At 38.1% G+C, this 27,117-nt stretch overlaps 1 protein-coding gene and 1 long non-coding RNA gene across 4 annotated transcripts in view; both read left to right on the forward strand.

Annotated features, from left to right (window-relative positions):
• nmo (serine/threonine-protein kinase nemo) overlaps positions 1-26,460 on the forward strand; it is a 283,198-nt gene extending 256,738 nt beyond the window's left edge. For 2 of the 3 annotated variants that reach the window (XM_071676425.1, XM_071676426.1), the window contains exon 10: positions 22,079-26,460. In XM_071676425.1, the coding sequence (XP_071532526.1) occupies positions 22,079-22,133 (55 nt within the window). In that variant the 3' untranslated portion in view covers positions 22,134-26,460. Of the gene's footprint in view, positions 1-5,237; positions 5,441-22,078 lie in introns of all 3 variants that reach the window. The other variant, XR_011714425.1, reaches the window with a different exon arrangement.
• LOC139756725 (uncharacterized) lies at positions 17,010-21,981 on the forward strand. Its single transcript, XR_011714426.1, has 2 exons — positions 17,010-19,493; positions 19,667-21,981. It is a non-coding gene; the product is annotated as an uncharacterized lncRNA (long non-coding RNA).
• Positions 26,461-27,117: the final 657 nt, after the last annotated feature.

Genomic DNA, 27,117 nt, shown 5'->3' on the forward strand with positions numbered 1-27,117 from the left:
GTGGCGATGGGAATGAATAAGGGCAGACAGTATGAATTATGTACATTTGTACATATATGTATATGTCTGTGTATGTATATATATGTATATACATGTGTATGTGGGTGGGTTGGGACATTCTTTCATCTGTTTCCTTGCGCTACCTCACTAACAAGGGAGACAGCAACAAAGCAAAATAAAAAAAAATATTTATATATATATATATATATATATATATATATATATATATATATATATATATATATATATATATATATATTGGGAGCGGGGGGCTGGAAATCCTCCCCTCTCGTTTTTTTTTTAATTTTCCAAAGGAAGGAGCAGAGAAGGGGGCCAGGTGAGGATGTTCCCTCAAAGGCCCAGTCCTCTGTTCTTAACGCTACCTCGCTATCGCGGGAAATGGCAAATAGTATGAAAAAATATATATATATATATATATATATATATATATATATATATATATATATATATATATATATATTATCCATGGGGATAGGGGAGAAAGATTACTTCCCACGTATTCCCTGCGTGTTATAGAAGGCGACTAAAAGGGGAGGGAGTGGGGGGCTGGAAATCCTCCCTTCTCATTTTTAATTTTCCAAAAGAAGGAACAGAGAAAGGGCCAAGTGAGGATATTCCCTGTAAGGCTCAGTCCTCTGTTCTTGACACTACCTTGCTATTGTGGGAAGTGGTGAATATGTATGAAAAAAATATATATGTATTTTTTTTTTTTTTTTTTTTATACTTTGTCGCTGTCTCCCGCGTTTGCGAGGTAGCGCAAGGAAACAGACGAAAGAAATGGCCCAACCCCCCCCATACACATGTATATACATACGTCCACACACGCAAATATACATACCTACACAGCTTTCCATGGTTTACCCCAGACGCTTCACATGCCTTGATTCAATCCACTGACAGCACGTCAACCCCGGTATACCACATCGCTCCAATTCACTCTATTCCTTGCCCTCCTTTCACCCTCCTGCATGTTCAGGCCCCGATCACACAAAATCTTTTTCACTCCATCTTTCCACCTCCAATTTGGTCTCCCTCTTCTCCTTGCTCCCTCCACCTCCGACACATATATCCTCTTGGTCAATCTTTCCTCACTCATCCTCTCCATGTGCCCAAACCACTTCAAAACACCCTCTTCTGCTCTCTCAACCACGCTCTTTTTATTTCCACACATCTCTCTTACCCTTACGTTACTCACTCGATCAAACCACCTCACACCACACATTGTCCTCAAACATCTCATTTCCAGCACATCCATCCTCCTGCGCACAACTCTATCCATAGCCCACGCCTCGCAACCATACAACATTGTTGGAACCACTATTCCTTCAAACATACCCATTTTTGCTTTCCGAGATAATGTTCTCGACTTCCACACATTCTTCAAGGCCCCCAGAATTTTCGCCCCCTCCCCCACCCTATGATCCGCTTCCGCTTCCATGGTTCCATCCGCTGCCAGATCCACTCCCAGATATCTAAAACACTTCACTTCCTCCAGTTTTTCTCCATTCAAACTCACCTCCCAATTGACTTGACCCTCAACCCTACTGTACCTAATAACCTTGCTCTTATTCACATTTACTCTTAACTTTCTTCTTCCACACACTTTACCAAACTCAGTCACCAGCTTCTGCAGTTTCTCACATGAATCAGCCACCAGCGCTGTATCATCAGCGAACAACAACTGACTCACTTCCCAAGCTCTCTCATCCCCAACAGACTTCATACTTGCCCCTCTTTCCAAAACTCTTGCAATATGTATGTGATATTGATAATATTGTAGATGAAAGTAAGTGATATATCTTTACTGGACAAGGAAGTTAACTTGATTTGCATTTACTGAATTGAATAAGAATTATTCAGCAGGGGGTGGGATTTTTATTTTTTTTTTTTTTTTTGCTGCTAAAAGCTGAATTTGAAATCTGTCTTTGGTAACCATTTTAATGGTTGAGACCTCTGTTGTGGAACACCTATGAAAACAGAGTCTGCCTGCATTTGGTTTCACTACAAGTGAAACATCAGCTTTAGCAAGGGTATGTCATTGTCATTGGATGAAAAGGAGTAGAGTCACATCTAGGAGTTGTTCACTCCAAAGGAATTAATAATTTTCCTACTGATTTAAGAGAAGCCTTTAAGCTGCAGGGGCCTTATAAAAGGACATTAGGATCGTATATTGATTAATTCTCTTTGGTTTTGTCAGTTTGCCATAAGACCTGGTGTTACTAGAAACAATGGACAGTTGGATAACTTTACTTACACAGTGCCATGTTTCTTGATGTGCATGGTTGTACAGTGTGATACATATGCTAATTCTTATTAAAAGAGGTAGATGAATGATTTAGAAATGTAGATCTTGTGACTTTTGTTTCTGAAGAAGCTTTCATGTTCATTTTGTGCCCCTTTTGAGAAGTATTTTGTAGGGCATTTTTAACTGAGTTTTTAAAGTGCTTCATTCTTTATTTTGTTAGAGTTAGAGCTACTTATGTTTTACACATTTTGCATTGGTAGCCTAATCGTTTAACAGTGGTGTACGTTTTAGTGTCCTTTTCGTTCTCATTGTAGGAATTTCTTACTGTTAATATTTTTTGTATAAAGACTTAACCTGGGACTGCAGACTCAAAACAGCTTTCTTCTTCAGCCGATGATAATTTTAGAACTTTAAGTAGGATAAGCCTTTCACATTTTTATCAGGTATACACTCTCAATAACTGCTTTAGTGTTTCTAGGGACTGGCCACAGTAGTAAATTTTTTGCTTTCAGATCCTCTAATTGATGTTTTCAGTTCCTTTTATCACTTGTTGCTTGCTTTGTTTTGGTCCTTTTGACCCATTTCGTTTTTGAAGACTGCAAATTCTTTCATACAAATGAAGATATTAATTTTGGTTGTTTTTATATGCAGACTTTTATTGTACTAGTGGAGGTAGACAATCCTGCATGGGGCAAGTGTTTAGAGCCCATCCATTTTTGTAACAATGGGGCTCTTGAAGATGTTTATGATTTTACCATTCAAACTGCCTTGAAAGTGGTTCTTTGAAAATGGTTAAGTTTTTGATTGGCTATACTGTAATAAACTTCTTCTCTTGCTAGAGCTTCATGTTCAAAAGAGAGAGAGAGAGAGAAGGAGAAAAGTAAAAGATGGTGTTTCCATGAAACAGTCAAATGAAAGAAAGAGAAAAAAATAATTGGGATTAGTTGCATACTTTGACATAAGGTAAGTTTGTATGATTACTGGGGAGATAGTTATGCACCCATATTGCCCCCATTCACGTAGTATTTCTTGTATATATACATATACGCTGGAGTTTGTGTGCGTTTTTGACCTTCGATGAAGCAAATTACAGTAAGGTTCTTTGTATGCTTAAGGCAAAAGTTCAAAATATTTAAAGAAAGATATCTTAGCAAGTCTGATTTTATGACTAGCATGAGCAGAACGATTTGATTACAGTTAGGTACAACTCAGCCTGCCAAGTCATTGTCTGTGAATGCTGCCCACTTTAACTTGTGGGGCACTGCTGCCAGGCATATTTTTGTTTTTGTCTCAATCAAGGTTACAAATGGTTAAACATCAGAAGTATTACTAATCTTGGTGGAGTAATAAAGCAACAAAAATGATTATGAAACATGAAGATGCAGATCTTGTACAGCATCCTTGACATCTCTTCTTGTTCTTTTATATATCAGAAAAACCTATGGCTGTTGGGTCTGGAAACAATGCATGGGATGCCACTACAAGTGCTAATGGTCATAAGGCTGTAGAGTCTGGAAACAATGCATGGGATGCCACTGCAAGTGCTAATGGTCACATATTTTACTACCATGGCAAAGGCAGCCATTTTAGATAGTAATCCTTATATGAGGTTAAATGCATCCTCCTAAGAGATCCTTATATGAGGTCAACCATCTCGTAAGGGATAAGGATTGTGTGAGCAAAGGTACATTTTAGGAGAAAACTTCTTGTTCCTTAAGGTTTTTCTCCTGAAAGTTTGTAGCTCCAAGGAAAGGAAACAAGTGACCATGGATTTTTTTTTCTTTTTTACTCCAAGTAGATGTTTAGATTGTTAGTAATTCAGTTATAGGAAGACATTCTTCTCTATATTTCTCCTTCATTTAGGAATTTAGAATTCCAGATATTCCATGGTGTATTGTGTGTTTTCTTAGCCCATCGTGCAGTCAATAGTAGTAGGAAGTATACTTTTGCCTTATCTGTCCCTTTGAAATTGATTTCTCTGTAGTCTTTCGTTCTGATCTAATGAGGAAGTAGCAGCACTTGGGCCTTATTTAGAAATTTTTTAAGAAAACACCACCACATGTTTTTAGGGTTTCAGAATATATACTGGAGAATTATTTTTCTGATTTTGAATTAGTAGTTATTTGTTGACTATGAATGGAAACAATCTTGGTGAGGAGTTTTTTTCTTGTAATGGCATTTTTAGGCTTCTCTTCAAATGATGGTTGGTTGTATTTGTAAAGTTTCCCCCATGTAGACTTCACTACTACCTGCTGTGTGATTTAGTTAATTTGCAACCTTAGACAAGAACAGTTTAAGCCATTCACTTAGTATCTAAAGGCAATTTGACTTCTTGTTTTTTTGGGTTTTGTGCTGCCCATTTTAAGACACGTCTTAATTCACAGGTCTTTGTGGTTTGAAAGTTCAAGCAGAAAAAAAAATCTTCAAACTACTACCGCTGCCTTTCTTTTTGTCAGAGTAATAAGTTATGCAGTATTAAGCTTCACCCAGCCTTACAGACATTGTTATATCCCATTTCTCTTTTCTTGTATGGTGTTTGATGAATTATGGTGGTGCCCAATAGTCTACCAAGACAGGCTACCTAGACTATTTCCTTTGGCAAGATCAAAAGTAAACAGTTCAGGCAATTTGAGAAATGTAAAGAAGCATGTGAGTGACCCCTCTTCTTCCTTGCCACATGCCCTTTACCTGTAGCAGTAGCCAGCACACGAACCAGTGAGCAGTCATTGCTTGTCCACCAACCCCAGCACGATAGTGGAGAGGATTCACTTTTCTAAAAAGTTTGTGAACATTCTGCAAGGATAATATGTATTTTCTTTGAATTATGGGATCAGCATAGCCTTTTGTCCTAATTATTGGACTGGCCTGCCTGCCTGTTGGTATGAATTGTGGAGTGTTTGAGAATTTTAAAAAGAATCATCATGCACTGGAATCACTCATAGCTTTGAATGAATCTGCTGCTTTGTTTCAGAGTGTAAACGATCCAGCATGATTGAACAACAGGCCCACCCCCAAGTCAACAGGGCTGTGGTCAGCTCCAGCAAGACCCTTCTTGTCAGGGTCATCACAAAAACCCTCTTATCCCTTCCTCTAGTGGGGATGAAGTGTTTAGAATTCTTGAAAATCTTCCAACAATAAGTGGATCTTCCAGATAATAGCTTACAGATGTATATTGTAAGTACTGCTCCTCTGTTCATTATAGATCCAAATAATTTATTGCTTTGTGTTTTTATTCCATTGGGCAAAATTTATTTGTGAATTGATCCTTTATTAATGTATTTGTATTAAATTTTTTGGAAGCAGCAACGTTTGGAATACAGTATCACTAGTTTGGCTATACAGATAATGATTATTGAGAATCCGTATGGATAATTGGCTTGTAGGCTGATTTTGCCATCTTTCCAAGGAGGATGAATTGATTTAGCTGGATTCATATGCTATCTTCCCTGTAGCTTTGGGTTAGCTTATTTGGCCACTTCCCTTTAAGGATAAACCAAGGGATCCTGTAGGTAGTATCGTCTTCCCCTTAGGGTTGGAATGACTTATTACTGTGGTCCTTTTGGAGATGGACCAAAGTCTTTTGGCTGACTCTGTTGTTTTCTCTTTAGGGATAGGTCAGTAATGAATTGGTGAGACTCTTCCTTTGATCTTTAAAGGGCATGATTTTGTTCTGTGATACTGGAATTCTTCAGTCCCCAGTTATGATTATTTGCTTTTTATCATCCAGTGTTAGTCTAGGTTATGAACTTTATTGTGAATTTGAACATGCAATTGTACTTGACAAAGTAATGTTATTGCCATTGTTACAGTAAAATTTGAGATAAGGGCCCAGCTATGATTAAATTCAAGTAAGTCAGTTTTGTGTGGAAACCATAATTTCATCATTTGGGTGAAAGAGTGTTGAAGGACACATGTCTGGCTGCCTAGTCCAGTTAAGGGAGCTGAAACCCAAACAAAAAGTTCAACTACCCAGTAATTGTATCCATCATTCCTATGTTTGTGCATTGTAGCCCATCTAGTAATGGTTCGAAAAACCATTTATCTGTCAATATTTACAGTTTGAATTTTGAAAATCTTTTTGTTTTATTACTTCGCAAATAGGTTAGAAAATGCCTATGTTTATTTGTTCCGCTGTTTATTTACAGTGCTGATATCAATCTGTGGCTGAAATTAAAAGCAATGAATTTCTGTTTTTTGAGTGAGTGCTTCTGCAACAGTACTTCATATGATATGATCAGTTTTCATTGGACTGAAGTTAAATACATTTCATAATATCACGAGGAAACTGAGTTAGATCATTTTTTTCCTTATATATGGCAGCTTGCCTTTCCCACCATGTTGAAGTAGCTTCTGGAATATACAGCTAAACCTTCAAGGAAAACTCCTCGCTTAGCTCCTTCTGCACCTGCCACTAGATTATGGAAATTCAGGAGGGAAGGAGTTACAGGCCCAAGTTCTTGCCCATTTTAGTTCTATCCCTAGAAATATTATCAAAACTGAATTGTAATGGAAATGTCAAAGCTGCCGTGTACTTTGCTATGGCACAGTACTTTGTGGTGGATACAAAATTCATGAAGTGTTGTAGCATTAGTGGCAGACAATATTTCTTACTCATTAATCTGAGCATAAGTAAGGTACTGCAGATTTAATTCAACATAAGGATATAATCCTAGGATCCCTTACAAGGTTCCTTCAGCTTTAGATCTTATACAATCAGTAATAGGAAAAAGTTGGACTCCTTTGGAGTGAGAAGTTCCTGGACAAGATTGTGCTTCTTTTTCATTGATGATTGCCCAAAGTGACTTTTCACTTGTGGCATAAGCACATGCAGAGGAAATCTGGTAACATCCACTGATTAGTGTACGCAAGTGAACTATTACCTGTAAACTTAACCAAAGCAGTGAATAGCAACTAAGGGTACTACTTGAGAGAACATGATCAATGTATATTTTATTTGGAAACCTGACCCTTTAAAGGAGCAAGGGTAACCATGGTTTTGCTGAAAAGCACAGAACAATCATCACTTTTTTCCCATTATATTGTAGAGATGTGGAGGCTGCAGTTGGAAATAGAAAAATAAGAAATGAAATTATCCTTAATCTCAGGTTCATTTCAGTTTAATATGTCTGCTGATACTGCTATTGTATTTGGAAACTGTGTTAAAATCTGGGACGTGTGAATACGATTTGTGTGTCACAGACAGAGAGTTTTAGTCATGTTGCCTTGTCTCTTAACCTTGTATATGTGTACCATTTCTTTACTCTCATGTTTCTATACACATACGCACACCCCAGCCTAAGCCAAGTACCCATTTATCAACCTTGAGGGGAGGATGAACACCTGGGTTGGGTGTAGGTCAACAGCCACACATGGTTATTTATGGTTAGTAATGCTAATCACTACCCATTAACATTCTTTGTAAAACATCTTTTTTAGAAGGTTATAACATTAATGGATACAATGAAATATGCAAACCACCACCTTGTAACAATTGGACTTATTGAAAATAACTGATCTGCGATTATGTTAGTTTTCCTGAAATATGAATAGGAAAGGGAATTCCCATGATATAGAACCAAGGCTGAATGTGATGGGTAGTCCATGGACAGAGAACTCTTTAGAGTGTTGTTTAGGGAAGACTGAGGTAACAATACAGCCTAAGAGAACTCATTCCATTTACCTTTAGATGTGAATTGACATGCCATATCTCATAGGGGGTTAACTGTTAGATTAAGCACACCAACACACACACACACACACACACATGTATATATATATATATATATATATATATATATATATATATATATATATATATATATATATATATATATATATTTTATCCCTGGGGATAGGGGATTAAGAATACTTCCCACGTATTCCCTGCGTGTCGTAGAAGGCGACTAAAAGGGGAGGGAGCGGGGGGCTGGAAATCCTCCCCTCTCGTTTTTTTTTTAATTTTCCAAAAGAAGGAACAGAGGGGGCCAGGTGAGGATATTCCGAAAAAGGCCCAGTCCTCTGTTCTTAACGCTACCTCGCTAATGCGGGAAATGGCGAATAGTTTGAAAAAGAAAAAAAAAAAAAAAAATATATATATATATATGTGTGTGTGTGTGTGTGCTGGCTTCTCCAAATTAATCTCACACACATTTTACCAATTGAAGAATAGCAAGCACCTGTAAACTTTGTAGCGAATGCTCACTCTTAGTTTTGAACGCTGTTCAGATTTTTTTCTTTTAAAGAAAATTATATCTCCCCCTCTGCAGTCCGTCCTGCAAGAATGAGATATATGCTCTAAGAATATTAGGTTCAGAACTTTCAGTTATAGTGCTACCTTATATTCACCCCTTACTAACCACTTAAGGTTGCAGCAGCTCACTTAATTTATGCCTGCCCTTGGCCAGTCATCGACCTCCACCGCAATTATGTCATTGATCTCACTTCCAGCCCATTAGAGCTTTCATTTCACAAAGATCATGCAGTGTCAGAAGTGCTGCTATTAGTGTAATGAGTAAAGGCTTTTGATAAAACCTGTTTCAAAAAGAGTGAGTTGACAAGATTCTCTCCTTGGCTTTGTCCAAGGGCCTATTTCTCCAAGCCTCTTATCTCCAAAGAGCAATCACTGTTTTGGTAGATGCCCTCTGAAAATCTGAGATTATGTCAACAAAAATGTTAGTAAGGAAGGAGGCTTTCAGTTGGTTCCCCTCCTTAGGAGTAGCACCCCAAATGGGTCTCTGTCACCAAAACCAATACAAGACTTTTGCTATGTTACTTCAGTTGTCGACATTGGACAGTTGCAGCAGTTTGTCTGTTTGGAATTACTGGAACATGTACCCATTTTGTACCCAGTTTATCTTCTGATAAATCTTTTCAGAGTAGCTGGTTTTAGGGGTTTAGTAGTGTGGGTAGTCCCCAGGTGGGACAATGGTCTCCTTTAGCTATGCCATCTCCGTGGTTGATAACTTATATTCTTGTAGACCACCACAGGTTTTTTTTTTTGTAAGACCCTGACCTCAAAGTCCTAGATTATGTGATTTACACAATAGATTTTCTGAAACACTTTTACAGATGGAGGATTGGAGAATGCCTTACAGATGATATTCACACATCTAACAATACCAAATTGGTGTGGATATACTTTCAGTCATTCCCTGGGGAATTTTTTGTCCTGCACTGGAGTGAAGCCTTATGTTTAGACATGAAGAAGGCTAGTAACACCCTTAACTTTCATAAGAATGGCCATAAAGAACCCCTTTTTCAGGGTTTTAGCATTGACCCTTTAGCTGCTTGGCTTGATAGCAGTCTATGTAGTTTTTTCTCATTAGTTGTGTGGCTCGACTTTTGTCAGTAACTCATGAAAAAGCTGCACACTCATTTCCTGCCCATAAAGGCTAGCAATTCTTGAGGTTCATGTACAGTCAGGACATGCTGTTACTAGCTTGAACAAAGACTTCAATATCTCCTCCTCTTTAAGAGTTAGTGAAAAAGATTCTCTCCTTGGCTATGTCTGCAGGCCTTTTTCTCAGAGCCTATTATCTTTGGGAGTGACTGGTGTCTGAGTAGTTGCCCTGTCAAGGTTGGATATCAGCAAAAATGTTGGTGTGGAAGAAGGGTTTGAGTTAGATCATTTCCTTAGGAATAGCATCCCTAATGAGACTCTATCCCTAGAAGTAGTATGTTAACACTGACGTGTTTCTCCAGTTATAGACTTTGGGTGTTTGCAACAGATGCTTTGTCATTGGATTGGAATTATTAGAATGGATTTATCTTTTAACCCAGTTCATCTTATTAGGAAAGATGTCAGATTAACTGGTTTGGGGGTTTAGTAATGCTGATAACCCCCAGGTGGGACAAATAGTCTTAGTGCCAAAAGACTCCTTCAGCTATGTCATGGTTCTCTGTAAATGCTGCAGGTTCATCTAGACGACTTCAACTTCTTTTGCAGGATGCTAGTCTCAGATTCCTAAATTCTGGGAAATACATGCATGGATTTTCTTAATACTTTTACTGACAGAGATTTGGGGAATGCCTACTAGAGGACCTTTTGAATAACATTAGCTCTACTCAAAGACAGTACATGTTGTTCTGGAAAACCTTTTGAGTCTTTCTATAAGGAATCTTAAATCTTAGACAAAAGAAAATCCTTTTGTTTAGAATTCTTTTTCTGTTATGATGATGAGAGAAAGTTTAGTAATACATTGCCACTTATAAGAGTGCCATAAGAGTGCCCAATTTCAGGGTTTTGGCATTAATCCTTTAGCTGCATTGCTCAGTGGCAGTAGAGCCATTTTTTTCCCGTTAGATTTGTGCTTCGAATTTTATCATTTAAAAAACATGCCACTTTACAGGAATGCATCAGAATTTTTATTAGATATTAATCTATTGAATTTACAGTACGTTCCCCTATAACATGAAAGTATTCTGTCGGTGATATTTTAAGTACAGTATGCTTTTTGGATACTGTATTCCTTTTCTGAAGGTCTGTTGTCATATGTTTGTACTACTGATGATCAGTCATGATATTTTTCACATTTTGATTGGAAAAGTAATGTTTTTACCATTCAGTATTGATTCAGAGAATTGTAGTGTCATATGTGGAAACTGTGTTTCTGATAAACAGAAAGTAGTGAAGACATCAAAATAAGAATTTCCATTTTTTATTAGAGAAATGACATCTTAGAGAAATGACATCACTAGGGAACAGCCTGAGACATCAAGATATGTAACAAAAGGGTTAATTTTACCTCCATCGTATGTAAATTCATAGCCATAGGCTTTAAGGGGAAGGTCAGTGAATTCCACACACTTTCCAGACAAGAGTTTATTAAGACAATATTTTATGGGTTAAGATAAAGTTATATAAAGATTTTTTTTTAAGGCTGAAACTGTCAGATTTAGAATTAGCTTTTCTATCATCCACTCTTGGAAGAGAAGAGACATGTGATGGACTCCTATGGACCAATAACTTCTTCACTCAGACTGTAGTTTTCATCCTCCAATGATGATGTTATGACCTTGCTGAAAGCGTCTCATCATTCCTGGTGCATCCATATACAGATGAAATATAGATGCACTTCTTTTCCAGAAGAAGGAACAGAGAAGGGGGCGAAGTGAGGATATTCCCTCAAAGGCTCTTTCCTCCATTCTTAATGCTACCTCGCTAATGCGGGAAATAGGAAATATGTATGAAGAAAAGAAAAAAAAAATTGGCAGCTGATGGAACCATGGAAGCAGAAGTGAGTCACAGGGTTGGGAAGGGGGCAAAAGTTCTGGGAGCATTGAGAAATGTGTGGAAGGCAAGAACATTATCTCGGAAAGCAAAAATGGGTATGTTTGAAGGAATAATGGTTCTAACAATGTTATATGGTTGTGAAGCGTGGGCTATAGATAGAGTTGTGCGAAGGAGGGTGGATGTTTTGGAAATGAGATGTTTATGGGAAATATGTGGTGTGAGGTGGTTTGATTAAGTAATGAAAGGGTAAGAGAGATGTGTGGTAATAAAAAGAGTGTGGTTGATTGAGCAGAAGAAAGGTGTTTTGAAATGGTTTGGTCACATGGAGAGAATGAGTGAGGAAAGATTGACAAGGAGGATATATGTGTCAGAGGTGGAGGGAATGAGAAGTGGGAGACCAAATTGGAGGTGGAAAGATGGAGTGAAAAAGATTCTGAGTGATCGGGGCCTGAACATGCAGGAAGGTGAAAGGCATGCAAGGAATAGAGTGAATTGGAATGATGTAGTATACTTGGGTCAATGTGCTGTCAGTGGATTGAACCAGGGCATGCGAAGTGTCTGGGGTAAACCATGGAAGGTTTTGTGGGCCCTGGATGTGGAAAGGGAGCTGTGGTTTCTGTGCATTATACATGACAGCTAGAGACTGAGTGTGAACAAATGTGGCTTTTGTTGTCTTTTCCTAGCGCTACCTTGCGCACATACTGGGGGAGGGGGTTGTCATTTCATGTGTGGTGGGGTGGCGATGGGAATGAATAAGGATAGACAGTATGAATTATGTTCATGTGTATATATGTATATGTCTGTGTGTGTATATATATGTATACGTTGAGATGTATAGGTATGTATATGTGCATGTGTGGACATGTATGTGGGTGGGTTGGGCCATTCTTTCGTCTGTTTCCTTGTGCTACCTTGCTAACACGGGAGACAGCGACAAAGTATAATAAAATATATATATATATATATATATATATATTTTTTTTTTTTTTTTTTTTTTTTTATACTTTGTCGCTGTCTCCCGCGTTTGCGAGGTAGCGCAAGGAAACAGACGAAAGAAATGGCCCCCCCCCCCCATACACATGTACATACACACGTCCACACACGCAAATATACATACCTACACAGCTTTCCATGGTTTACCCCAGACGCTTCACATGCCTTGCTTCAATCCACTGACAGCACGTCAACCCCTGTATACCACATGACTCCAATTCACTCTATTTCTTGCCCTCCTTTCACCCTCCTGCATGTTCAGGCCCCGATCACACAAAATCTTTTTCACTCCATCTTTCCACCTCCAATTTGGTCTCCCTCTTCTCCTCGTTCCCTCCACCTCCGACACATATATCCTCTTGGTCAATCTCTCCTCACTCATTCTCTCCATGTGCCCAAACCATTTCAAAACACCCTCTTCTGCTCTCTCAACCACGCTCTTTTTATTTCCACACATCTCTCTTACCCTTACGTTACTTACTCGCTCAAACCACCTCACACCACACATTGTCCTCAAACATCTCATTTCCAGCACATCCATCCTCCTGCGCACATCTCTATCCATAGCCCACGCCTCGCAACCATACAGCATTGTTGGTACCACTATTCCCTCAAACATACCCATTTTTGCTTTCCGAGATAATGTTCTCGACTTCCACACATTTTTCAAGGCTCCCAAAATTTTCGCCCCCTCCCCCACCCTATGATCCACTTCCGCTTCCATGGTTCCATCCGCTGACAGATCCACTCCCAGATATCTAAAACACTTCACTTCCTCCAGTTTTTCTCCATTCAAACTCACCTCCCAATTGACTTGACCCTCACCCCTACTGTACCTAATAACCTTGCTCTTATTCACATTTACTCTCAACTTTCTTCTTCCACACACTTTACCAAACTCAGTCACCAGCTTCTGCAGTTTCTCACATGAATCAGCCACCAGCGCTGTATCATCAGCGAACAACAATTGACTCACTTCCCAAGCTCTCTCATCCCCAACAGACTTCATACTTGCCCCTCTTTCCAGGACTCTTGCATTTACCTCCTTTACAACCCCATCCATAAACAAATTAAACAACCATGGAGACATCACACACCCCTGCCGCAAACCTACATTCACTGAGAACCAATCACTTTCCTCTCTTCCTACACGTACACATGCCTTACATCCTCGATAAAAACTTTTCACTGCTTCTAACAACTTGCCTCCCACACCATATATTCTTAATACCTTCCACAGAGCATCTCTATCAACTCTATCATATGCCTTCTCCAGATCCATAAATGCTACATACAAATCCCTTTGCTTTTCTAAGTATTTCTCACATACATTCTTCAAAGCAAACACCTGATCCACACATCCTCTACCACTTCTGAAACCGCACTGCTCTTCCCCAATCTGATGCTCTGTACATGCCTTCACCCTCTCAATCAATACCCTCCCATATAATTTACCAGGAATACTCAACAAACTTATACCTCTGTAATTTGAGCACTCACTCTTATCCCCTTTGCCTTTGTACAATGGCACTATGCACGCATTCCGCCAATCCTCAGGCACCTCACCATGAGTCATACATACATTAAATAACCTTACCAACCAGTCAACAATACAGTCACCCCCTTTCTTAATAAATTCCACTGCAATACCATCCAAACCTGCTGCCTTGCCGGCTTTCATCTTCCGCAAAGCTTTTACTACCTCTTCTCTGTTTACCAAATCATTTTCCCTAACCCTCTCACTTTGCACACCACCTCGACCAAAACACCCTATATCTGCCACTCTGTCATCAGACACATTCAACAAACCTTCAAAATACTCATTCCATCTCCTTCTCACATCACCGCTACTTGTTATCACCTCCCCATTTACGCCCTTCACTGAAGTTCCCATTTGCTCCCTTGTCTTACGCACCCTATTTACCTCCTTCCAGAACATCTTTTTATTCTCCCTAAAATTTACTGATAGTCTCTCACCCCAACTCTCATTTGCCCTTTTTTTCACCTCTTGCACCTTTCTCTTGACCTCCTGTCTCTTTCTTTTATACTTCTCCCACTCAATTGCATTTTTTCCCTGCAAAAATCGTCCAAATGCCTCTCTCTTCTCTTTCACTAATACTCTTACTTCTTCATCCCACCACACACTACCCTTTCTAAACAGCCCACCTCCCACTCTTCTCATGCCACAAGCATCTTTTGCGCAATCCATCACTGATTCCCTAAATACATCCCATTCCTCCCCGACTCCCCTTACTTCCATTGTTCTCACCTTTTTCCATTCTGTACACAGTCTCTCCTGGTACTTCCCCACACAGGTCTCCTTCCCAAGCTCACTTACTCTCACCACCTTCTTCACCCCAACATTCACTCCTCTTTTCTGAAAACCCATACTAATCTTCACCTTAGCCTCCACAAGATAATGATCAGACATCCCTCCAGTTGCACCTCTCAGCACATTAACATCCAAAAGTCTCTCTTTCGTACGCCTGTCAATTAACACGTAATCCAATAACGCTCTCTGGCCATCTCTCCTACTTACATAAGTATACTTATGTATATCTCGCTTTTTAAACCAGGTATTCCCAATCATCAGTCCTTTTTCAGCACATAAATCTACAAGCTCTTCACCATTTCCATTTACAACACTGAACACCCCATGCATACCAATTATTCCCTCAACTGCCACATTACTCACCTTTGCATTCAAATCACCCATCACTATAACCCGGTCTCGTGCATCAAAACCGCTAACACACTCATTTAGCTGCTCCCAAAACACTTGCCTCTCATGATCTTTCTTCTCATGCCCAGGTGCATATGCACCAATAATCACCCACCTCTCTCCATCAACTTTCAATTTTACCCATATTAATCGAGAATTTACTTTCTTACATTCTATCACATACTCCCACAACTCCTGTTTCAGGAGTATTGCTACTCCTTCCCTTGCTCTTGTCCTCTCACTAACCCCTGACTTCACTCCCCAGACATTTCCAAACCACTCTTCCCCTTTACCCTTGAGCTTCGTTTCACTCAGAGCCAAAACATCCAGGTTCCTTTCCTCAAACATACTACCTATCTCTCCTTTTTTCACATCTTGGTTACATCCACACACATTTAGGCACCCCACTCTGAGCCTTCGAGGAGGATGATCACTCCCCGCGTGACTCCTTCTTCTGTTTCCCATTTTAGAAAGTTAATACAAGGAGGGGAGGATTTCCGGCCCCCCGCTCCCGTCCCCTCTAGTCGCTTTCTACGACACGCGAGAAATACGTGGGAAGTATTCTTTCACCCCTATCCCCAGGGATAATATACATATATATATATACATATACACACACACACACACACACACACACATATGCACATACACACACACACACACACATACATATATATACATATGAAAAATGTAAGAACAATTTAGAAACAAACTTTTAGCTTGAAATGAATGAAAAAAAAAAAAAATGAATGAATGTCACATAATGGTTCAACCTCTGGCTATGGAAAAGGAAATGTACAATTTATTCACACAAACGTCAATAGCAGTTCTCATCAATTTCACCACTGTGTCAGTAAGCTTCAATGTCTAAGCTACATTTTTCTCCAACTTCACTATTTTCTTGTCAAAAACACCATGCATGAAAACTATCACTCCATTAACACAACCATAAACATTTACTTCCCCTTTAAAAGTTCTGGGGAAGTCTGTCTCGATACACTGCGGCGAGGCGACGCGACGCTGACACAATCACTGTCACAATATCACTTCTGCCTCCTCAAGTCAATCTCTCAGCCACAGTGCAGGCCTTCATCTTGTTCCATTGCTGCTGTGGATGTTACCATTTGATGCGTATGAAACCCAACGCTCGGAGGGGAAATTGCCTCCTGTCTCTTTGCAGGGAACCCTGACTATCCAAGAACTACTTTGTTTTGAGAAGCCCATCAAGGTAGTGAAGAGTTTACTCATGATGGATTCAGCAAACCTCCGTCTCATGGCATGTGACCCACGGGGTTCTCATGTAATTGATGCCTTCACCTCAGGCCCTTTTGTTGGGTCCAAATCCCAAGATAAACTGATATGGAGATATCAGGGAATGTATTCTTCACTTGCATGCTCCAAACATGGCTCACGGAGTTTGGAAGCATTATGGAAAGTGGCAGGTATCAAGCTGAGAACACGGATGTGTAGTGAACTACTTGGGGATGAGCTTAAATTGAAGGGGAGTCCATTTGGTATCATCATTTTTACCAATTTCAAAGTGGACCTATTCAAAAGAGGAAACAGATCTGATTGGGAGCAACTGATAGACAAAACAGATAAGAAGAGGAAAATGTTTGATGACTTATTAAAGGAAGATGGTGAAGGTTGTGGAAGGACGTGGACGAGGTGCTGGGTGGAGAGCGCGCTGGAGGACGGGTTCGGCAAATGAGGAAGAAGACCGATTTCGACGATATATATATATATATATATATATATATATATATATATATATATATATATATATATATATATATAATCCCTGGGGATAGGGGATTAAGAATACTTCCCACGTATTCCCTGCGTGTCGTAGAAGGCGACTAAAAGGGGAGGGAGCGGGGGGCTGGAAATCCTCCCCTCTCGTTTTTTTTTTTAATTTTCCAAAAGAAGGAACATAGGGGGCCAGGTGAGGATATTCCAAAAAAGGCCCAGTCCTCTGTTCTTAACGCTACCTCGCTAACGCGGGAAATGGCGAATAGTTTGAAAAAAATATATATATATATATATATATATATATATATATATATATATATATATATATATATATATATATATATATATATTGGAAAGGCTCACAGTTTTGCGCGTGATCAAGTGTATTTCTATGAGTCCACTGGGAAAATGAAACATAATAAGTTCCCAAGTGCACTTTCGTGTAATAATCACATCATCAGGGGAGACACAAAAGAGAAATATAACAGTCAGTTGATATACAACGAAGTGACGTAGCTAGGACGCCATTTGGTAAATGTGATTTTCCAAGACAGACAACGAACGTATCATAAACTTATCATTTTACAAATTTTATCACTAATAAAGTTATCTAATTTGAACATACAGGAGGGTGAAAGGCATTCAAGGAATAGAGTGAATTGGATATACCGGGGTCGACGTGCTGGGGCATGTGAAGTATCTGGAGTAAACCATGGAAAGTTTTGTGGGGCCTGGATGTGGAAAGGGAGCTGTGGTTTTGGTGCATTACACGTGACAGCTAGAGACTTAGTGTGAATGAATGTGGCCTTTGTTGTCATTTCATGTGTGGTGGGGTGGCGGCAGGAATTGATGAAGGCAGCATGTATGAATATGTATATATATATATATGTATGTATATGTCTGAGTATGTATATGTATGTATACGTTGAAATGTATATGTGCGTGTGTGGGCGTTTATGTATATACATGTGTATGTAGGTGGGTTGGGCAGTTTCTTTCGTCCGTTCCCTTGCACCACCTCACTAACATGGGAGACATCGTCAGAGTATGATAAAATGAATATTAATATATGTGTGTATTTTGGGGAGGAGCAGTGTGGTTTCAGAAGTGGTAGAGGATGTGTGGATCAGGTGTTTGCTTTGAAGTATGTATGTGAGAAATACTTAGAAAAGCAGATGGATTTGTATGTAGCATTTATGGATCTGGAGAAGGCATATGATAGAGTTAATAGAGATGCTCTGTGGAAGGTATTAAGAGTATATGGTGTAGGAGGTAAGTTGCTAGAAGCAGTGAAAAGCTTTTATTGAGGATGTAAGGCATGTGCATGAGGAGGAGGAGTGGAAAGTGATTGGTTCCCTGTGAATGTTGGTTTGCGGCAGGGGTGCGTGATGTCTCCATGGTTGTTTAATTTGTTTATGGATGTGGTTGTTAGGGAGGTGAGTTTTGCAAGAGTTTTGGAGAGAGGGGCAAGTATGCAGTCTGTTGTGGATGAGAGGGCTTGAGAAGTGAGTCAGCTGTTGTTTGCTTATGATACAGCGCTGGTGGCTCATTCGGGTGAGAAACTGCAGAAGTTGGTGACTGAGTTTGGTAAAGTGTGTGAAAGAAGAAAGCTGAGAGTAAATGTGAATAAGAGCAAGGTTACTAGGTACAGTAGGGTTGAGGGACAAGTAAATTGGGAGGTACGTTTGAGTGGAGAAAAACTGGAGGAAGTGAAGTTTTTTAGGTATCTGGGAGTGGATTGAACAGCGGATGGAAACATGGAAGTAGAAGTGAGTCACAGGGTGGGGGAGGGGGTGAAGGTTCTGGGAGTGTTGAAGAATGTGTGGAAGGTGAGAACATTATCTCGGAAAGCAAAAATGGGTATGTTTGAAGGAATAGTGGTTCCAACCATGTTATATGGTTGCGAGGTGTGGGGTATGGATAGGGTTGTTTGGAGGAGGGTGGATGTGTTGGAAATGAGATGTTTGACGACAATATGTGGTGTGAGGTGGTTTGATGGAGTAAGTTTGCCCTCACCTGATGCACACATTGTCCCTCTCCAATGTGATGCTCAGCAATCTTATACCACAGTAATTTGAACAGCATTTTTGTGCCCCTTCCCTATGTACATAGGCATTATACAAGCATTCCACCAATCCTTAGGCACATCACCTTGAGACTTACATGAAAAATTGTAACTAACCAGTCAAGAATGCTTACCTCCTTTCATACTCAAGGCTTCTACCACCTTTTTCTCTTTTTCAAACCACTTGCCATCTCTCTCTCTCTCTCTCTCTCTCTCTCCAATGCAAACACCCTGTCATCTAACACATTCAGCAGTCCCTCAAAGAACCCACTCCATTTCCTCTTCACCTCTTCTTTGCCTATCACTTTCCCACCTGTTTTCTTCACTGATGCTTCCATTTGTTTTCTTGTTTTATCTGACACTATTCACCTCGTTTTATAAGACAATTCACCTCTTTCCAAAATATGTTTTATTCTCCCTAGAGTTTTCCAGTTTTTTAGCTGCAACACCTTCTTAACCTTGTGTCACTTCCTGTTGTGCGTCTTCCAGTCACTCCCCTCCTTTCGTATAGGTAGTGCCCATACAATTCTTTTTTTTCACTAACAACTTCACTTCCTCATCCAACCACTCACTAATCTTTCTCATCTGTCCACGTCACACCATCTGCATCCCTGATACTTCTCTTTGACCTGGAAGCACTGCTTCCCTGAATATCTCCCATTCCTCATTTACTCCCTAGTTTTGTTTACTCTTGCTTGTTACCATTCTTCACCCAATCTCTCCTAGTTTCACTTCCCACAAGGCTCTTTTTGAAGCTCACTCACTTTCACCACCTTTTTCTCCCCCATATCATTTCTTTTCCTAAAGCAACTATAGATTTTCACATATTCCTTCACCAAATAGTGATCAGTCATCTACCAGCTGCCTCTCCCAACACATTTACATTCAAGTGCTTCTTGTGGCACACCTGTCAGGTCATACATAATCCAGTAAAGGCTGCCCACCATCACCATCACTCACTTGCATGATATTTGTAAGTTTTGACACACTGGTGTAACCAACTTAGATTTTGTATAAATGTATTGACAGTATTTATTCCATTTTCTTTTTACTGAAACAATATATGTAACATGATCTAAATTATTGGAAAATTATGGAGATTGAGAATATCTAAGACCAATGTGCTGATAGCTTTTCTAAATTTACATACATATATTATGTTCCATGACTTATTGTCAAATTTACCCCTTTCTCCAAAGATTCTTCAAACTAAACGAGCAGTGATCTTTCGTGATGTACTACACTTAATACTTTGAGCTGTAGAGGAAATTATGGTTATGTCTTTTCTGACCTTTACTGAGACCTGTTAAAGATTCGCATGAACTTTTTCTCACGGATGTGTTTTATGTACTGAATGATTGTTAATGATGACTTTTTGAAGGTATACTTATTTCCTACTTAACATTTTTTTATTGTAGCAAATGATTTATGGAAATCATCAAGAATACTTTCCTATTTCTTGATTAGTCTTAAATTTCCTCCTGTGAATTAACATGAATGTTGCTTTTGATAAACAGTATTTGTACATGAATTTTTCTGATGTTTAAAACTATGATGTTTCAGTATTGATAAAGTTGTATCAGTTTGGAAACTGGTTATTTGAATTTCAGGTCAGGGATATACAGTACATGAATTGGGAATTACAGAATGTTTAAATGATTATTATACTTGCTTATGTACATTTAGATATGTTGCATATATAAAAACTCATTAATAAGTTCTAGGAGATTATTGTATAAATGATACAGATTATAGTTTCAAAAAGCACAATGAAAATTTAGTTTACATCATTGAAAATTTATTGTTCTTTGGCTATTTTGAGGCATTTATAAAAATCTTTTATTAATGTTTATGGAAGTACCATTTCATTAATGTTGTTAATAGACTTACCGGTGTACAGTGATATGTATTTTACTGGTTTTCATTGATACATTGTTGATTATAGCAAAGGTGACCAAATCCCATAGATGAGAAATTAGATTCGGCCCAGATGGGTTTGGTGAATGTATGAATGTAATCCAAGATGTAATATTATAATTGTATATTGCCCTTCAACCCTCCAATGACTAATTACTGTGGCAGAACCAACATTTTTTTTATACTAGACTTATTAACAGTAAAGTGGGGGTAGTTAGACCAGTAGAATTTATTTGATTGCCTTCTACTATTAACATCTAATTGTCATTCTCTTAGATGTTATCCTCTCTCCTGTTATTTCATATGCCCTCTTTTTGGAATGTTGGTACTGTAGACATATTTCTGGCCATGTAGTCATTGTCTGTCTCTTATTTGTAATAAGAATGTGTTTTTAGAAAAACTCTGAAATACTTTTTTAAAGTTGCATTTTTGAAAAATAATATTAATTTGGCCTGTACGGAAATTAGTAAATATATTCAAGAGTTTGCTTTCATCACATAGGTACATTTTTTTGTAATGCATTCTGGAATAGATTGAACTAAAGCACTGACTTGGCCAGTGAAGTAGTTAAAACTGCATGAAAATTCAATTTTGTCCCTAATTACACTGCTGTTACTTGAGTGTTTTACTATATAAACAGTATACAATTTTCATTTGACCCTGAATTGCTATTAGATCATATGTAAAAAAAGACAATACTCTTTCATGCAAAAGATGCACTCTTCATTTTTGGATACTTGTTTGACTGTTTACAGTGATAGAATGTTAACCAAATGTTGACTGTGTTGTTCAGTACAGCGTAGGAAGAGCTTGCTAGTTTTCTTGAGTTAAGATTCCAGGATTAGTTAATACTTCCCTCATGACTGAATGCCATCACAGAAATTACATTACATGGATGATTATCATGGAATTATTCTGTAAAAGCTCTGCCTTTGCAATTGTGGTTTTTCATATGTCTCTCCTCTCTTGAATTCATTTAAAGATATAGTGAGTGTATTCATATATTTGAAATGCCAATAAATACAGAATTTCTCCATGTGTAGAGTCATTCCCCTTTTATTTTAAACTTTACAGTTATTGCACATTTCCAGAAATATTTATTGTTCATGTGTTGTTTTCATTTATTTACAGCTCAACTGTGGCACATCCTTCTGAGCTCCCGCCTTCCCCACATCAATGGGATTGACAGGACGCCAAACATTAGCTTCAAAGGACTTAGCACTAATCATCCCCTCCACTGAAAACTGGGAATTATTGACAAATCAGGTGCATATAATAACACCTGAGGGTATTGTCAAAGTTATAAATGGCAATGCTGGTTAAATTGTCATTATGTAAACAAGGAAACCTCTTGAACAAGTGATTTTGAAAAACCAGCAGAGTTTTGCTAGTGATTCAAGGTCTGTATATACATCAGTGGAAGTGGATATATTAATGAAATTAATATGATTACTGTAAGAAGTGAAGTGAGTATGATACAGAAAAAATTTATGGAATTGAACACATGTACATTAGTTCTGACTGAGGGATTAAGTGATGATTTCTTAATAAAAACTATAAATTGGAAAAGTCTTCACAAAAGGACCTTTTTAGGCCAGAAAGAAGTCTTAATTTTCCTATAATGATTGTAATACAGTTTTTTAAAATGTTATTGGAGACAACAATGAATTTTTCAGTGTGAATGTTGATTGAAGTTCATGGAAATAGATGCTCTTGAGGCTCGTGTGCCAGTTCCTTAGACAAATCACTGCCATGTACACTAAGGGTAAAATGGCCAAATGTCAAATGGGTAAAATGGCTGTTTACCCATAAAAACTGACCTTCAGGTATAAGGATCTGAGTATCGATTTTCCACCGATGACTAGAAGTAACTGAAGGTTTTCCAAGAAGGGTCTGTAACATAGATTTGGACATGACCCAATCACTGTGAAAACCTTGCTCAATACAACATGATCTCTTCTAGCCCAGCTCCTCACTGCAAGGTGACAGACGTGGGAGGGTAGCTCAAGCCTAGGTTTGGCGACTGTATTGGAAGATTCTGCCTAATGTTATCAGTTTTTTGGCAACCCCATTTGCCACTCAAGTTATTAAGATTGTTAACTAGAAAAATTTGTGGGTAGGCTTTTTCAAAAGTGCTTTGATTTAGGGAATTTTTTTTACTCTAGTTGTAATATGATTTTTGTAATAGTTTGTGGTTACTTTATATGTGATGGGGTTGAACAGTGATGACATTAGTGTAAGTTGTCTGTATTTCCAGATCTTGACTCATTTAGACAGTCTCCAATAGCACCTGGGAGTGGATTCTGAAACAACAGTTAATAATCTGGAACAAAATCAAACCATTTCTATTTATTTTATATGAAACTGAAAATACACTGTGATACTGATATTTGTGCAAAAGTAACATGATGTTTAGGTAGTTTAACTCTTTTATTTGTCCTCTGCTTCACACTTCATTTTTGCATTATTCCAGTGCTTAATTGGTGTGTCAGAATTCATGCATTGACTCTCAGCCCTTGTTACTCTCAGGAATTGCAGCATAAGTGCTTTTGTTTTCCTCATTTTATCATCAGCATATGCATTTTTTCAGTAAAATGGAACTACTGTAGTGGTTATGATTCCTATTATTCAGCTAGATATAAAAGGTGGCAAGTCACATTGTTTTGTTTCAAGAAAGTTGTACTTCTTAGATGGCTTTTATGTTTGTTTCTGCCTAATATGCAGCAAGTTGGTGTGCAAACAGATTCAGGAGAATTTATTGTGTGCAATGGGATGCCAGTTTGCAATAATTTTCAGTGAATTATTTTATCATGATGGTATGTTAAAAAACTTTTTCCATGAAGACGGAATAATTGGTGATTATGACTGTGGCAGCAAAAGACCAGGGCTTGGAAAGTCTGTGATATCTCTGCGCATGATATGAGGAAAACTCTCTCTTCCTCAAAGCAGACTGCTCAGCAAGTGTTTACATGTGTTCTTGAAACTCTGTGCAAGGATAATCATTGATGAAGGTGCTCGCTTTTCCCAAACTGGAGGCCACAGGTATCTTTTTCTTTCCCTAATGTCAGTGTTCACAAGATGAAGAAAGGAAAATATTCAGCATTGAGGTTGGTGATAAAGTGATAAGCAAAACAAGAAACAAAATAAGATACTGAATATCAGTTCCACACAAACTTTGGGAATTTTTTTTTCTTTCAATAGATGCTCCTGTGGTTTACAGAGCAGTTTTTCATTTACATGGTTTTGAAAATTGATTTTGAAATTTACAAGGAAGAAGTTCTGAAAAGTACTTGAGGAAGTCTACCCTGAGATTACTCAGGCAAGTGGTTCGGATATTGAATTTACCGATGATGTACACGGACTACCTCAGATGATTTTCATAGTCTTTGCTAGTACTATCATTGCTGCTATTTGTGTTTGTTTGTACTTGTACCATATGTGACCTATAAGCTCAAGAGTGTTAATAATCTAGAAAAAAGATAGGCGATGATCTTATCCTTTGTCATTGTGCAGTTGCTGTGATCCTGTTTATGGATCCCCCTCATAATGCCTTGGGCTGAGATTACTTCAGTAAAGGAAACAATCAGGAATTCTTGGCTTGTCATACCTATAATTACATAGGAAGAAAAGCCAAGCTTCTGCTCAAAGAACTTTAGGGAACTTCACATTTTTTTTCAATCATAATCCTAAACTGTTTTATTCAAGTACTTTTTATATTTTTATGTAAGTGTAGATATTGGGTACAACTGAGTCATAACTCTGTTTTTGGAATTTTGATTTTTTTAATTCATCGACACATTAGTTTGTTACCACAGTAATGTTTTTATATGAGTTTTGGTAACTGTATTTTAAGGATGATATTCAACAGTTTTGATTGGATATGTCACAGAGGAAATGTACTCCTGGACATGATCATCATTGAAAGGTTTGTCACATGATGCTACCTTATGCCTAGACTATGAAAGACATGTCAGCATTTACAAAAATGTTAGTGTCCTCATTGATCTTGGATAAGTGTTTTATCATTGTAGACCTTCATTACTGCTGCTTGTGAGTGCCATCACTACTCAGACTTTGAAGTAAAGGGTGGCCCAAGTCTTCAGAGTTTTGTGAACCTGTCTTCAAGTATGGGCTTAGCTTAGACATATGATAAAGATGCATTTCTTGATTTTTAGAATAATGAAAGTGCTCTTTTTCTTTGTTTTCCTGTAAGTGCCATATTTGCTGATAGTATCACATCTTTGTCTGAAGTTTTAGAAGGATCTCCATATTCTCCCCTGCCCTGAGCAGTCCAAGAAAGGTGGTGCTCAGGCCTGGGGACTATTAAGTGTAGATATTACTTGTACAGCATTTTAGTAAGGGAGTGAGTGCGGTGTTGCAAAGAACACTTTGTAAAAGACCTTGGATGGCAAGGCGCAACTTAAGTTTGAAAACTACTGGTTTTGTAGTGAGTTGTGAATGTAACAATTATTGTGCCTACAATTCAGAATCAATAATTTTGTATATTACTTTGTAATTTTCTAGATTTAGAAGTGACTTATTGAGGTTATGAATACAGTGAACTTTTATGGGTGCAATTGTGGAAAAATTTTAATTTATGTGATTTTTCATGTTTGTTTCACAAAATGTAGTTAAGTTTGTGACTCCTTTCCATCATTTTTATACAACTGAAAATTCCTGTTGAAATGTTTCTTAACAATAAATTCTTAGTTGCGTCTTTAGCCAAACTTTAATGGCAACTGAAGTGTGTATAAGAGGATGAGCAATTTTTGTACGTTTTTACCAAGATATTGCGGTCAAGTGTTTTTCTTGTGGGTCAGATTTGATCCATTTCTTAATGTGTTTTCTGCTCCAGTGAGCAGACGTGTGTTTTTGCATGGAAACTGTGCTGCTGTTTTTCATAGCTGTGGCAAGATCAAGTATAACATTCGTATCTGCTGACTGTTAGATGAAATGAGTTTAAGATAATACATGTTTCTGCTCCTGACTGTTAAAGAGTTTGGCAGGCTTTTGCAAGATTATGTTATTGATGAAATCAGTTCATTCTTTTATTGCAAAGATTTGCATTCACTGATCTTGCCACATTTTATTTGTATTGCTAGTAACAGAGTCTCCCATGTTAGAGCTCCTACTAATAAGGCACAGAATAATGCAGCAAGGACTGCCATGAGGCTGAGTTCCTAAAGAACACCTGAGATTTAGTGAAAACTGCCAGCCATTTGTATTGGTAGATGAAAATTTCAGCTAGCAATCAGATCTAGCATGCTTGATTACAGAGCTGCAAGTGGCATGTAAGAATTATATTGCCTATACATTGGCTGCTACCCAGGATTTGCATACAGTGTTAATAACATGTTGCAATATTATTAGAAGGCAAAATGTTCATTGCCTTAAGACAGTGTCTCTCCGAGCATTTGTCAACCAAACATTGTCATAACTGCCCACATTTTGGTGTATTCTTTTAAGCATTATGTCCATCATGGTCATACGTGATAATAAAATAATTTTTTTAACTGTATTTTTTGTTACCATTGGTACTTTCTGTAGAATCATAATTTCCCACATTGCAGTACTATTGTAGTCTGACATTGTAGTTGTCCATCCAAATTTAATGCCAAGAGATGACCTTCAAACAAGTTTGCTTGGACAAATGAAAGTTTTAATATTCATATTGTGATCTTCAGAGTGTTCACTTAAGATGCACCTTAATTTTTTCTGCTCAGTGACCCAGGAGGATCAAAGAATAATACTCCAGTTCATGATATGGTAGATGGTTGTGGAGATCATGGAGCTATTTCTGAATTTAAAGTTAAATAACTGACATAACTCGGAAGCTACTGGACACAGAAGTGAAGTTTGTTGGTTCATTAATATTGATATTAGATTAGAATGTTAGGTTTGCATGAAATGGAAAATTTGCTGTCATTTTTAGGCCTGTTTTTGGTTGCTTTATTGTATAAGATCCTACGGCTGCACCCTGGTTCTGTATTTACTAGTGTCAATGGGAAGATTTGATATGTGGCCCTGTGATATCTTCAATAGAGTATACTGTATTATCTTGCAAACATGGACCAATGGAAGAGCCCTAATCATGAGATTCTACACTTTTAAGAAAATGAAATTTGAAATATATAAAGTAATTAAGTGATAACAGTTTAGCCAAATGAGGA

Source organism: Panulirus ornatus, chromosome 23 (genome assembly GCF_036320965.1).
Source record: "Panulirus ornatus isolate Po-2019 chromosome 23, ASM3632096v1, whole genome shotgun sequence".
NCBI classification, from domain to species: Eukaryota; Metazoa; Arthropoda; class Malacostraca; order Decapoda; family Palinuridae; genus Panulirus; species Panulirus ornatus.